General features: G+C 42.8%; 1 protein-coding gene across 1 annotated transcript in view; it reads right to left on the bottom strand.

Annotated features, from left to right (window-relative positions):
* Positions 1–6674, bottom strand: part of DNAJB13 (DnaJ heat shock protein family (Hsp40) member B13) — an 18501-nt gene extending 11827 nt beyond the window's left edge. Inside the window, exons 1-3 of the mRNA XM_051987133.1 lie at positions 6532–6674; positions 2836–2939; positions 2371–2532 (exon numbers count right to left, since the gene is read on the bottom strand). Coding sequence (XP_051843093.1) covers positions 2371–2532; positions 2836–2939; positions 6532–6599 — 334 coding nt within the window. The 5' untranslated portion in view covers positions 6600–6674. The remainder of the gene's footprint in view (positions 1–2370; positions 2533–2835; positions 2940–6531) is intronic.
* Positions 6675–12332: the final 5658 nt, after the last annotated feature.

Consider the following 12332-nt stretch of genomic DNA (forward strand, 5'->3'; position numbering starts at 1 on the left):
AAGGAACATAAGATTTTGCAAGAGCAAATGCTGAAAACTACCTTTGCATGTATTTTGAAAAGTAAAAGCTAATTTTGTGTGTGTGTGTGTGTGTGTGTATACACACACACACAAATAAAGAAATAAAGTTCTTCATTTAGTTAAAAAAAAAAAAAAACCCAAACTTCTAACTTCAGAATGGAGAAAACATGGGTAGATAAATAGTTTCTGTGAAAAAATCTGGGAGTTGTAGGGACTGAAAAATCAACATTCAATTAGTAATGGAAAATGATGGTCACAAAAAAGCTAGCACGATCTAAGGTTTCACTAAGAAATGCAGTGTCCAGAACTAAGGAAGTGACAGTCCCACTGCATTCTACTCTGGGTTTAGGAGCACGGATTTAGAAGGCACCTTAGACCATCAAATCCAATAACCCCATTTAGCAGATGAGGACCTTGAGGCATAGAAAGGATAAACAAGGTTCCCAGAGTCATACATTCAGTATATATCTGAAGGAAGATTTTTTCCTTATCAGGAATCTAGTTCTGGACACCACCATCTTTTAGCAACGACGCTGCCAAGCTACAGAATATCTGCACAGGAGATCTGCACAGGCTACACAGGAGATTGAAAGGTTTCAAGGGCATGTCATATGAGGATCGGCTGAAAGAAATAGGGGTTGAAAGAAATGTTTTGCTTGGAAAAAAAGATCCTTTATTTTAATTCTGTGTATTCTTCTGTTTCAAATGTTTCTTGAAACAAAATAATTTTGGGTTCTGGGTTCTAACCCATTCTGCCATGCTCTTTCCTTTTTTTGGGTGAGTTTGTCACATTCACATTCAGTTATGATTGCCAGTTGTTGGTTTTTTCTTCACTCTAATCCCTTTCTTTTCTTTTCTTTCTTTCTTTCTTTCTTTCTTTTTTTTTTTTTTTTTTTTTTTTTGCTTTTTCTCCTTGACACCTCTTTCAGAAACGATTTGCTTCTGACGGATGCCTACCTGAATCTCTCTCCCCCCTGGTTCTCCACCTTCCCTTTAGTCCTTTTCTTCCTATTTGCCTGCAGAGAAAGGTGTATTTCTGTATGCATATGGGTATTTTCCCTCCTTTAACTAGTTTGGATGAGAATGGGGCTGTCTGCTTCCCCTCCAGTTCTCTCCTTTTTGCTCATCCCATACAGATGAAATCACTTCCCCTTTTCTTTCTCTCCCCTCCTCCCACTCTCAGTGCTTTCCTCTTACACACTTTTCCCTTTCTTCTTTTGAGACATCCAAATTGTCTAATTATTTTACAAATGAGGAAGCTCAAGTCCAGAGTGGGAACAAGGCCACATGATAATCCCTTTCCATCTATAACATGCCACTCATGTCCTGCCAGCTCTTTGTGACCCCCACCATCTGCCTCTGCTAGAGAAAGCCTCTTGTCATCTCGATGGCTCTCCTGGCTGCAGCCTCCAGCAACATGTCCAGCACTGGACTCGTCCTTCCCCCTCCCCTTCTTCAGACTTATTTCTGCCTGTTGCTACAGCCTACAAAAAAGGGGCAATTCTTAGACTTCCTTGAAGGCCAGACCCTAGTAGGGGTTGCAGTGGGGGTCCTGAGAAGTCAGGAAGTACTGGGATCTTAATAGAATTGGAAGAAAGGGACCCAAAAAAAGAGTTTTAACATTTGCAGAGACAGAGGGAGAGCAGTGGAGACAAAGTAGGAATTTACCCTGAGTAAACAGCTAGAACAACCCCGCTTTTAGAATTTGGGAGGACAGACCAAGCCCTATATTGGAAAGGGAACTACATTTGGAGTGAGAAAACTTAGCTTTCAATCCCAGCTCTGACTTTGTGATTTTAGGCAAGTCATTAACCCATCCTGAACCTCTGGATTCTCATTTGTCCAATAATGGATTTGGTTTACATCAAAGGTTCTTAACAAGAGATACATGAACTTGTTTTTAAATGTTTTTGATAAATGTGTTTCAAAATAATTTGTTTCCTTTGTTTACCATATATATTTTATTTTAATGCATTTAGAAACGTTATTTTAAGAAGGGGTCCAAAGATACCACCAGACTGAGTGCCAAAGGGGCCCAGGACTACAAAAGGTTTGAGTCCCTGCAGGAGCTGATCCTAGATAGTTTGTAATTCTATAATCACAGTATTTTCCATTTCTATAGCACTTTATTGTTCTACAAAGTGCTTTGCACCCATCACTTGGGACATGAGATTATTATCTTTATTTGATTCTCCCCAAAAAAAACAAAACCCAAAAAACTAAGGCTCCAAAAAAGTGAAATGATAGCCCAAAGCATCCAAGCCTGACAGGGCTCAAAACAGGGTTAGGAACTGATTCGAAGGAAGGTAGAAAATGAAGAAGGGGGTGTGGTGGAGGGGAAGTTCTTACCGCTATAGGGGTTGTCTCCCCCGAAGAATTCATGGAAGACTCTGTTGGGATCCCCATGGAAGACATAACCCTTTGTCCATGTCACTTGGGAACTGAATTCAGGGGGGATCCCGCCCTTCAGACCTTCCTCTCCAAATTTGTCATAGATAGCTCTCTTTATAGCTGTGAGGAGAAAGACCACCGGTGTCAATTCCTGGGAGAGGCTGTGGAGCAGCAGGGGGGCTAACAAGATTCAGAGCAATACTGGCCCTTCAAAGAGAGACTCCTGATTCTTCCGCACTCACAGCCAAACGTTATCACGTCCATGGTGGAGAGGGGGAAACGGACTCAGACAAAGACACTTGTTCAAAGTCACACGGTTGTTAAGGGTTCAGATGCTGTTTTCCAACATACTAAGCCCCGAAAGCCCAGGGAGTCCCCTAGCTCCGGACCCCAGGCCCTGGCTTCCAAAGCTTCCTCACTTACGGTCACTCAGCACATCGTAGGCCTCTGCTATCTGCTTAAAACGCTCCACCGAGCGTGGATCCCGGGCATTTAGCCAGTGGTTCTTCAGGGCAAGTTTCCGGTACCTGGAAGGGAGAAGGGAGGGCCGTAGAGCCGGAAGGGGCAGACCGCCTCCTCCAAGCTCTTCATTTTATAGATGAGGATTCTGAAACCCACCGAAACTTACAGTGAGAAGTGAAGGTGGGATTTGAACTCAGATTCCCTGACTCAAAGCCTCATAGCAAGATCAGACTTATTCCTATCTCTGAGCTCATATCGAGCTCAGTCTGAGATATTCAATAAGTAACTGGATATACCAGTCTGGAGGTTAGGAGATAGGTTAGGGTTATATAAGTAGATCTGAGAATCCCCAGCACAGAGATGATAATTGAATCTGTAGGAGATAAGAGCCTAAGTAGTGTGAAGAGGTGATCAGTACATTATGATTCAGTTAAATATTTCATCATTTCCTTTCCTTCCTTTGAGGGATTACTTCCCTCCAAATCCTCCCCATCTTTCCAGATCCACTGCCCACAGGAAAACTTCCCAGCTACTCTCGTTTCCAGTGAACGAGATAAAATGAGATCTTTCAAGACAGTTGTGAAAATCGAGTAAGTCTTCATCTATTTCAAAGTTTGAGTAGGCCTGAAGGACTTTAAGGTCAAGGGCATACTTAGTGTCTCCTCCCTGCAAAGTGTCTCCTCCCTGCTATCTTAAGGACATACTTAAAGTCTTCCTGCTATCCCCTCCCTGTTATCCCCCAAGAGCATACTTAAGCCCCCTTGTTATCCTCCCTATTTCAGCCAAATATGGGCAACTATGTACTTGTTGGCCAAGTTCAATTTCTTGGATAGTTCCCGCGTTTAGAATGTAAGATGCTCAGCCAATAAGGATGAGGGTCAGTGGTGGGAGGGGGAGTTTGCGTTAGGGATAAAAGCACCGACCCTACCTCCCTTCAACTGTCTTTTCGATGGTGGGATGCCCGATTCTCGCGAGAACGTAAATAAACTTTGCTTTGCTTCTAGAGATCTCTCCAGTTGTTTTATTAATGGTTTCTGACCCACACACCGGGAATGACCTATTAGCTACAAAACATGGCTTTCTCTGACCTTCTACAAGGCATAAAATATGACCTTCTCTGATCTTGTATAAGATCATGTGAAGCATGTAGAGAAACACGGGAAGAATTACCTGAACTGATGAGAGTAAAAAAAATAGAACCAAGAAAATAATCTAGTCAGTAACTGCAGTAATATAAATAGAAAGAAAAAACATTGAATTGGCCTGTAATTTCAATGATCCAGTTGGGCTTGGGAGAAGAGTAAAAAAATGACTTCTCTTCATTATAAAGTTATGAGCACTAAAGGTGTGGAATATTACTTTCTGATGGGGGAAGAAGTGAAAGGAGCTGGAAAGTGGGAGAGTGGGGAAGAGGGAATAGACATTTTCAGTGTCAGACAATAGAGCATTATGGTAAGGCCTCTGCCTGGAAATGGAAATTCCCATCCTATGAAGCCTGGAAATGGAAATACCCAAAAATTCCCCCTACATGGGACCCTCAGGGATCATGGAGTGGCTGTATCCAAACCACTACATTGGATGATGGGATTTGGAACTGGAAGGGGAATTAGCTAATCTATCCATTATATTACAGATAAGGGAACTAAGGTCCAGAGAGTAATTCAAGAACTAACTCTCAAGATAAGGAGGACAAATATTGGGAGATCTCCTTGGGAGCTGGGAATGAATTCAAGACAATAAACCTAGAGGAGCTACCACTGTCAGTGATATCTGAAATATCAGTGAAAATGAAAGAGGGGTCAGAGGACTAGAGAAAGGTATTTTTCCATAAAGGGAAAAAAATAGTGTGTGTAAACTATGAGCCAGTGAACTTTTTCTTGAACAATTCCAGAATGTGCTGTTGAAACTATTGAGAAGTCAATTCACATCGAGAGAGTGTGAGGGAGAGGATAGATCTCCTATCTTGTTCTGGGCATGTTTTATAAAGAATACTGACAAATTGCAGCATATCTGAGATGATAAGGGCCTCAAAGTCATGTTAATGGATCTTACCTCTTACAAATACTTTGCTGAAGGGATAATGTTGTAAAAAATTACCCTGGCATGGATTCTGTCAATACAAAGTTATTATTAAATAAAATAAAATTAAAATTTAATTAAAAAAACAAATACTTTGCTGAAAGTATTAGCAAATACACTGAACAACAAGAAGCAAGATAATCAAAGGGAGAAAGCTCTAGCTTCTACAGGGATCAGGAGAAGCTTCTGGCAGAAAGTAGAATTTTAGCGGGAACTTGAAGGAAGCCAGGGGAGCCAGGAGGTAGAGATGAGGGGTGGGAGAACTTCAGACATGGAGTACAGTGAAGTTAGAATGAGGGAAAGACCTGGGAGAAAAGACAATGATTCCAATTTTGGACACGTTGAGTTTAAGCTGCCCAGTCTGAGCTATATTAGATATACAAGTCTTGAGGCTAGGGAGATAGGTTAGGGTTATCTAAGTAGACCTGGGAATGACTAGGATAGAGATGATAATTGAATCTGTAGGAGGTAAGATCACTATTCAAAGTAGTGAAAAATGTATTATATCAGAGATGGAAGGGACCTTAGAACAAAGAACGTGAGAACTGGAAGAGGTCTTAGAGATGCGGTAGTCCAACCCCTTCATTTTATAGATGGGAAGACAGATACCCAGAGAGAAGTGAATTCTCAATTAGCAGTAAAGCAGACAAATCCAGACTTTCAGATTGCTAGTTTGGGGTTCTTCTCCAGATCATTATCCCTATTCCCCAGAAGTCCTTCCCAATTAGGCTCCCATTTGAAATTTCTAGCTGTCATGGGTCATCTCAGAGTACCAAGCTGTCTTTCCCTGAAATAATTTCTGTATCTTCTTCTCCACCCTATAACCCCAGCATCCCATACCTCACTCCTGCCCCTGCTTGGGCCAAGGGGGGAAGAGAAAGAAGCTTCCCACCCTTCTCCCCCTTCTGCTGCCCCAAAGAAACTTCTCAAAAAGTCTTGGCGTTGCACAATTTGGACACTCCTTAATTTTCAGGGTAAGTGAGTGGAACTAAAGACCCATCTCCCCTCCTGTTTAAAATCTAGAAAATGGGAAGGAAGACAGAATTCAGAGATGGAAAAAAGGGAAGGGAATAGTGAAATGAGGGAGGGAGGTCCGGGGGAAGGAGGACACAAAACCAGGCATCCTGTCTCCTGGAGGGCCAAATGAAGAGCAGAAGATAAAGATGGAGGGAAGATAAAGAAGGGTGGAGAAAGGCAAAAGGAAAAGGGATATAATGGGAAGGGGGGAGAAAGGAAAAGGGAAAAGGAGGAAAGGGGAAAAGGAAAAGGGATTAGAACAAAGAGTGGAGTAGGGAAAGGAAGGAAAAGAAGGGAGAGAAAGAGAAAGAAAGGGGAGGGAGAAGGAAAAAGGGAAGAGAGAGAAAAGGGAGGGAAAGAAACAGGAAACAAAGAAGGGGAGGGAGGAGGAAAGACAGAGGAGAAACAAAGAGGAAATGGGTGGAATCTGTAAGAATGAAAGGGAAAAGAGAAGGAAGAAGATAGGGAAGAATTAAAGAAGGAAAAGAAAGAAAAAGAAAAAGGATTGAGGAGGAGGGAGGCTGAGGAAGCTGTGGAAGATCCCTCTTATCCCAAGCTTACGCCTTCTTTATGTCTGCATCCTGGGCACTCCTGTTGATGTCCAACACAGTGTAATAATCGAAACCCATGATTAGGCCGGCCTCTGCTGAGACCAGAGCAAGACAGTTCAAGGAGCAAGCAAGCCTGGCTGTTACATTGTGTTCTCTGGTTGCCAATGACAACCACCCCAGGGCACTGTGGGAGTCGGATGGTTTCCTGGCTTCTCTAAGGCAGAGATGCTGCACTCCCCTGGGACTCCCGCCCCCAAACCCGCCTGCCCTGCCCCCCCTCCCCTGCTGTGCTCCCTGGGACTCTAATCCCCAAACCCTCCTGCCCTGCCCCTCCTCCCCTGCTGTGCTCCCTGGAACTGTGGTCCCCAAACCCTCCTGCCTGCCCTGCCCCTCCTCCCCTGCTGTGCTCCCTGGGACTCCGGTCCCCAATCCCGCCTGCCCTGCCCCTCCTCCCCTGCCCCACTTTAAGCCGCAGGATGTAAGAGGAAGGAAGACTGAAAATAATGAGCAGACGGAGAGTAGGTGATTGCAGTCCTGGGCACCATTCCAGGAGGGACGGCCCTGCTTAGAAATGGCTTAGGGAGCCCGAGGCCCCTGGCCGCCCTGTGCCCACCCGTCCAGCCAGAGGATGGTAACCGCTAGGAAGGGTACACGGTAATTGCTCATTTCCAATACCCCTGCAGGGCTGCGGAGCACTTTCTTCACAAGGATCCTCTGCGTCTCACACAGGGCACCTCACCGCCAGGCTTTGCACAAATGACCCAGGAGAGGTGGAGTTCCCATGTGTGCGGCTGGTCCGGGAACAGAGGGACCGGGGGGAGCCCCTCTATTCCCCTTTGTGCTTTGCTGCTGATATATAATGGGGGGGGGGGTCCCAAAAGGCTTAGCGCAGTTTTAGTTTTAATACATTTTTAATAATATTCCCATCCCAATCTATATGCATATACAGGGGGCAAGTTAAAGATTATTAATTCCGTGGATAGTAAACATTAAAGCTTAACACTGCATTAAAACCTTTGAGAAACAATATATGTGTGTATGTATATGTGAGTATGTGTGTGTATATATTTATGTGTACAAATACAATTACAAAAATATACAAATACAAATGGGGAGTGGGGGATTCAGTTACAAATCGCCCTCTCTGATCTTTATTTATTTGTCGCATTTATAGCTTCCATTCTCTATTTCACTGAAACTGCTCTCTTCCAGTTACTAATGATCTCTAAATTATTAAATCCAACTAAATGCTTACTCTTCTTGGTGTGTGGCTCAGAAGGCTGAGGGGTCACCACTTAATAAAAAAGCTGGAGAGATCTCTACAAGCAAAGCAAAGTTTATTATACATTCTCGAGAGAAGGGCATCCCACCCGCTGAGCGGACAATCAAAGGGGGCAGGATCAATGCTTTTAATCCTTAACACAAATACCCCCTCCCACCACTGACTCTCACCCTCATTGGCTGAGGATCTTACATTCTAAATGCGGGAGCTACCCAGGAAATTGAACTTGACCAATAAGTACATAGTTGCCCAAGTTTGACTGAAATGGGGAGACACTGATGTCATGGGAGGATAGCAGGAAAGGGACTTGGGTATACCCTTGACTCAATGCTTAAAGTCCTTCAGGCCTCCTCAAACTCTTAAGTAGATGAAGCCTTACTCGATTTTCACAACTGTCTTGAAAGCTCTCACCTCATCTCGTTCATTGGCCTCTGCAGCCTTTGACAGTGATGATCAGCTTCTTCTCTTGGATACTCTCTTCTTTATGGGTTTGGGAACACCATTCTCTCTTGGTTCTCTTTTCTACCTCACTGACGTCTCCTCCTTTGTCTTCTTTCCCGGGTTCTCAACCAGAATATATCTTCTAATAGGGTTTTCTGTCCTAGGACCCTCTTCCCTTCTATCCCACTTCACTTGGTCATCTCATCAGTTCTCATAGATTTATTTGTCATCTCTTTGCTGATGATTCTCACATCTAATTATCTGACCTTAACCTCTCTCTCACATCTTTTAACTGACCTTCTGATAACTCCAACTGAGTGTTTAATAAACACCTAATATGTCCAAAACTAAACTTGTGTTTCCCTCTAAATCTTCACCCCCTCTTGCTTCCCTATTACTGTACTGAGCACCTGCATCTTCCTAGTCCCTCAGTCTCACAACCTAACAGAGATCCTGGATTCTCACTATTTCTCACTCCCCATATCCAATTTGTTGCTAAGGCCTGTGGATTTTACCTTTGCATAGTATTTTATTTTTTCCATATATATGCAAAGAATAGTTTTCAACAAAACTTTGTTTCCAAATTTTTCTCTCTCTTTCCTCAATTTCCCAAGACAACAAGCCATGCACTTCTTCTAAACATATTTCCAAATTTGTCATGTTGTGAAAGAAAAATCAGATCAAAAGGGAAAAAAAAACATGAGAAAGAAAAAAAAAAGCAACAAGGTGAAAATACTATGTTTTGATCTACATTCAGTGTCTATGATTCTCTCTCTGGATGTGAATGATCCTTTCCACACAAGTCTATTGAAATTGCCTGGAATCATCTCATTGTTGAAAAAAGGCAAGTGTATCACAGTTGACCATTGCATAATCTTGTTGTTGCTGTGCACAATATTCTCCTGGTTCTAATTACTTCACTCAACATCAGTTCATAAAAGTCTCTCCAGTCTCTCTGTATTCATCCTGCTGATCATTTCTTACCGAACAATAATATTCCATAACATTCATATACCATAATTTATTCAGCTGTTCTCCAATTGATGGGCATCCACTCGGTTTCTGGCCACTACAAAAAGGAGCTGTTACAAACATTTTTGCACATGTGGGTTCCTTTCTCTCCTTTAAGATCTCTTTGGGATACAGGACCAGTAGTAGCACTGCTGGGCCAAAAGGTGTGCACAGTTGGACATAGTTCCAGATTGCTCTCCAGAATGGTTGGATGTGTTCACAATTCCACCAACAATGCACCAGTGTCCCAGTTTTCCCACATCCCCTCCGATTCATCATTATCTTTTTCTGTCATCTTAGCCAATCTGAGAGGTGTGTATGTGGTGGTTCCTTTTTTCCACCCACACTGCCACCACTCTGGTACAGGCCCTCACCACCTCAGGGCTGACTTCAAAGGGCAGGGAAGCTTTCTGCTTAGATAAGAGAGGTGGGGTAAGTCAGCAGCCACTTTCCTCCCTACCTGGAAACAGGAGTAACTCTCAGGCAGTGTAGGGGCCGCATCTTCCACACTCATACTTATGTAGTCTGCAGTTCTCTTAGTCTTTCTGGAGACCAGGACTGGTTAGGAGACAAGTTGGGGGGGTGGATACCCCACAAACATATCAGATTTCCTGTGTGCCTCTCACTTCCTCTACCTTCTTCCCCAAATGATCCACTAACCAATTCCCGTTATTTCTGTCCAAAAAACTCCCAGAATTTCTCTCCAAAATATCCAAAATTCTGTGCTTGCAAAGTACTTGCAAAATTATTGAGATTTAGAGAAGAGGGGAGTGAGTGGCCCAGAGTTATTAAATCAGTAGCAGAGGAAGGCCTTTTGTGGTACACTGGAATAAATCCTGGTTAAGGAGCCAGAAGTTCTGGGTTCAGGTCTTACCTCTATCCATGTAGTTCTCTGGCCCTTGCTTTCTTCAGAAAGGATAGATTACAGTGGGTAATCTCTAAGATCTCTTCCATCTCTAAATTCTGGGATCCTCTTATCTGACCCTAACACTGAGTCACTGTTAATGAACTAGACAAAATGACAGAGCAGGAGGAAGCAGAACAGACAAACTCCCCCACATAGACCAGTCTAAGAGTGCCAAACCGTGATCTAAAATCACTTTTTATCATTTTTTCCAGCCCAAGATTATGACAGGCCAGTGAACATGGGAGGAGGCTCAAAGTGTCATTGGGCTAGCAGCAAGGATGTGCCCAGAGCTAGTCTCAGGCTGGGGCCCCGCTCAGGCAAGCAGTACGGGGTCTCTCAGAGGGGACTGGAGCACAAACTCAGCTCTCCAGTTTCTCCTCAGAAGGATCACGGGCTGGGCCAGCCATATGCAATGCTCCGAACCTTCTAAGTCTTCCTGCCATATGAGAGGGGCAGGGGCTTAGAAATCCCAGAAGGGCAATCATCAAACCATGGCTTTGCTATGACTGCATAGGCTCCCTGGCTCAGGTTGCCCTGAGATCCTAAGAAAAACACCAATATCTGTTTTATAGCAGCAGGATCTCAGGTCAGACACGCCAGGACTCCTCAAGATCATCACAAGTCGACCTGAAGTACATAGACTTAATACAAAATCCCAAAAAGAAAGGCTGGAGAATGAGAAAAGAGAAAAAGACTAAGAAATATTATGATGACAGGAACACTCAGGATACAAATCCAAAGAGAATAATTCCAAAATACCTACAAGCAAAGTCTCAAAGAAAAACAGGGCTTGGCCACAATATCAATTAAAATTGCTAGGAAAAAAAATAAAACAAAAGGTATTTTTTTTAAGTTCAAATTATATTATTAAATAAGAGTGACAGAGGAAAGAATTGGAAAGAAATGAGAACTTTGGCGAAAAGATTTGGAGAGAAGTAATAGCTTAGAAGCAATCCTTAAATAACAGATTCCTTGAATACTGACACGTATCAAACACAAGATAATGATTACACAAGAAGAGAAATATTAAAGTCACAAAATTGAAGAAAAAAAAAAAGAAAATGTTGAGACTCTGTTGGAATCTTTACAAACTGCTAACTCATTAGAATTGATATTTTGGGCCAGAACCTGAAACAAGGTACTAAGTAGAACTAATTAATACAATGCTTGTGTTTACACCTTTACTTAGTGGAATTCACAAGTATGTGAGATTCACAAAGTAAACTTTATAACTTTGTGAATTCACACCTCCCTTGAAGCTCTTAGGGCCAGAGAGCACTATGGGAGAAAACCCATAATCCCTCTCTCTGGTATATAAGAAGAAAACAGAGACCCTGTGGAGAGAATTCAGCCAAATTACATGGAGAGGGGAGCGTCAAGTCAGAAGAAGCCACAAGTCGGAATTGAGCTAGAGGCAGGAGAGAGCTCTTCAGAGGCAAGACAGATTCAACTTGGTGCTGGCTCTGGCGGCTGAAAAAAGCAGAGGCAGAAGCAAAGGACAAAGCAGCAAGAGCTCTTTTCTTTGTAGTGGCTAGAAAGTGGAAAATGAATGGATGCCCATCAACTGGAGGATGGCTGAGTAAATTATGGTATAGGAATATTATGGAATATTATTGTTCTGTATGAAACAACCAGCAGGAGGATTTCAGAGAGCCCTGGAGAGACTTACAGGAACTGATGCTAAGTGAAATGAAGAGAACCAGGAGATCATTATAGACTTCAGCAACAAGATTATACAATGATCAGTTCTGATGGATGTGGCTCTCTTCAACAATGAGATGATTCAAACCAGTTCCAATTGTTCAGTGATGAAGAGAGCCATCTATACCCAGAGAGAGGACTGTGGGAACTGAGTGTGGAACACAACATAGCATTCTCACTCTTTTTGTTGTTGTTTGCCTGTTGTTTTCTTTCTTATTTTTTCCTTTTTAATCTGATTTTTCTTGTGCAGCATGATAACTATAAATATGTATGAATATATTGGATTAAACATATTCTTAATCATATACTGGATTATTTGCCATTTAGGGGAAAGGGTGGAGGGAAGGAGGGGAAAATTTGGAACACAAGGTTTTGCAAGGATCAGTATCCATACAAGGCAGAGCCAAGATGTCTGAGAGCAACAGGACTCTCTGTGACCTCCTCTGACCTGCTCTCAAACCAACATCAG

The sequence above is a fragment of the Antechinus flavipes genome, chromosome 3, assembly GCF_016432865.1.
Source record: "Antechinus flavipes isolate AdamAnt ecotype Samford, QLD, Australia chromosome 3, AdamAnt_v2, whole genome shotgun sequence".
Taxonomy (NCBI): Eukaryota; Metazoa; Chordata; class Mammalia; order Dasyuromorphia; family Dasyuridae; genus Antechinus; species Antechinus flavipes.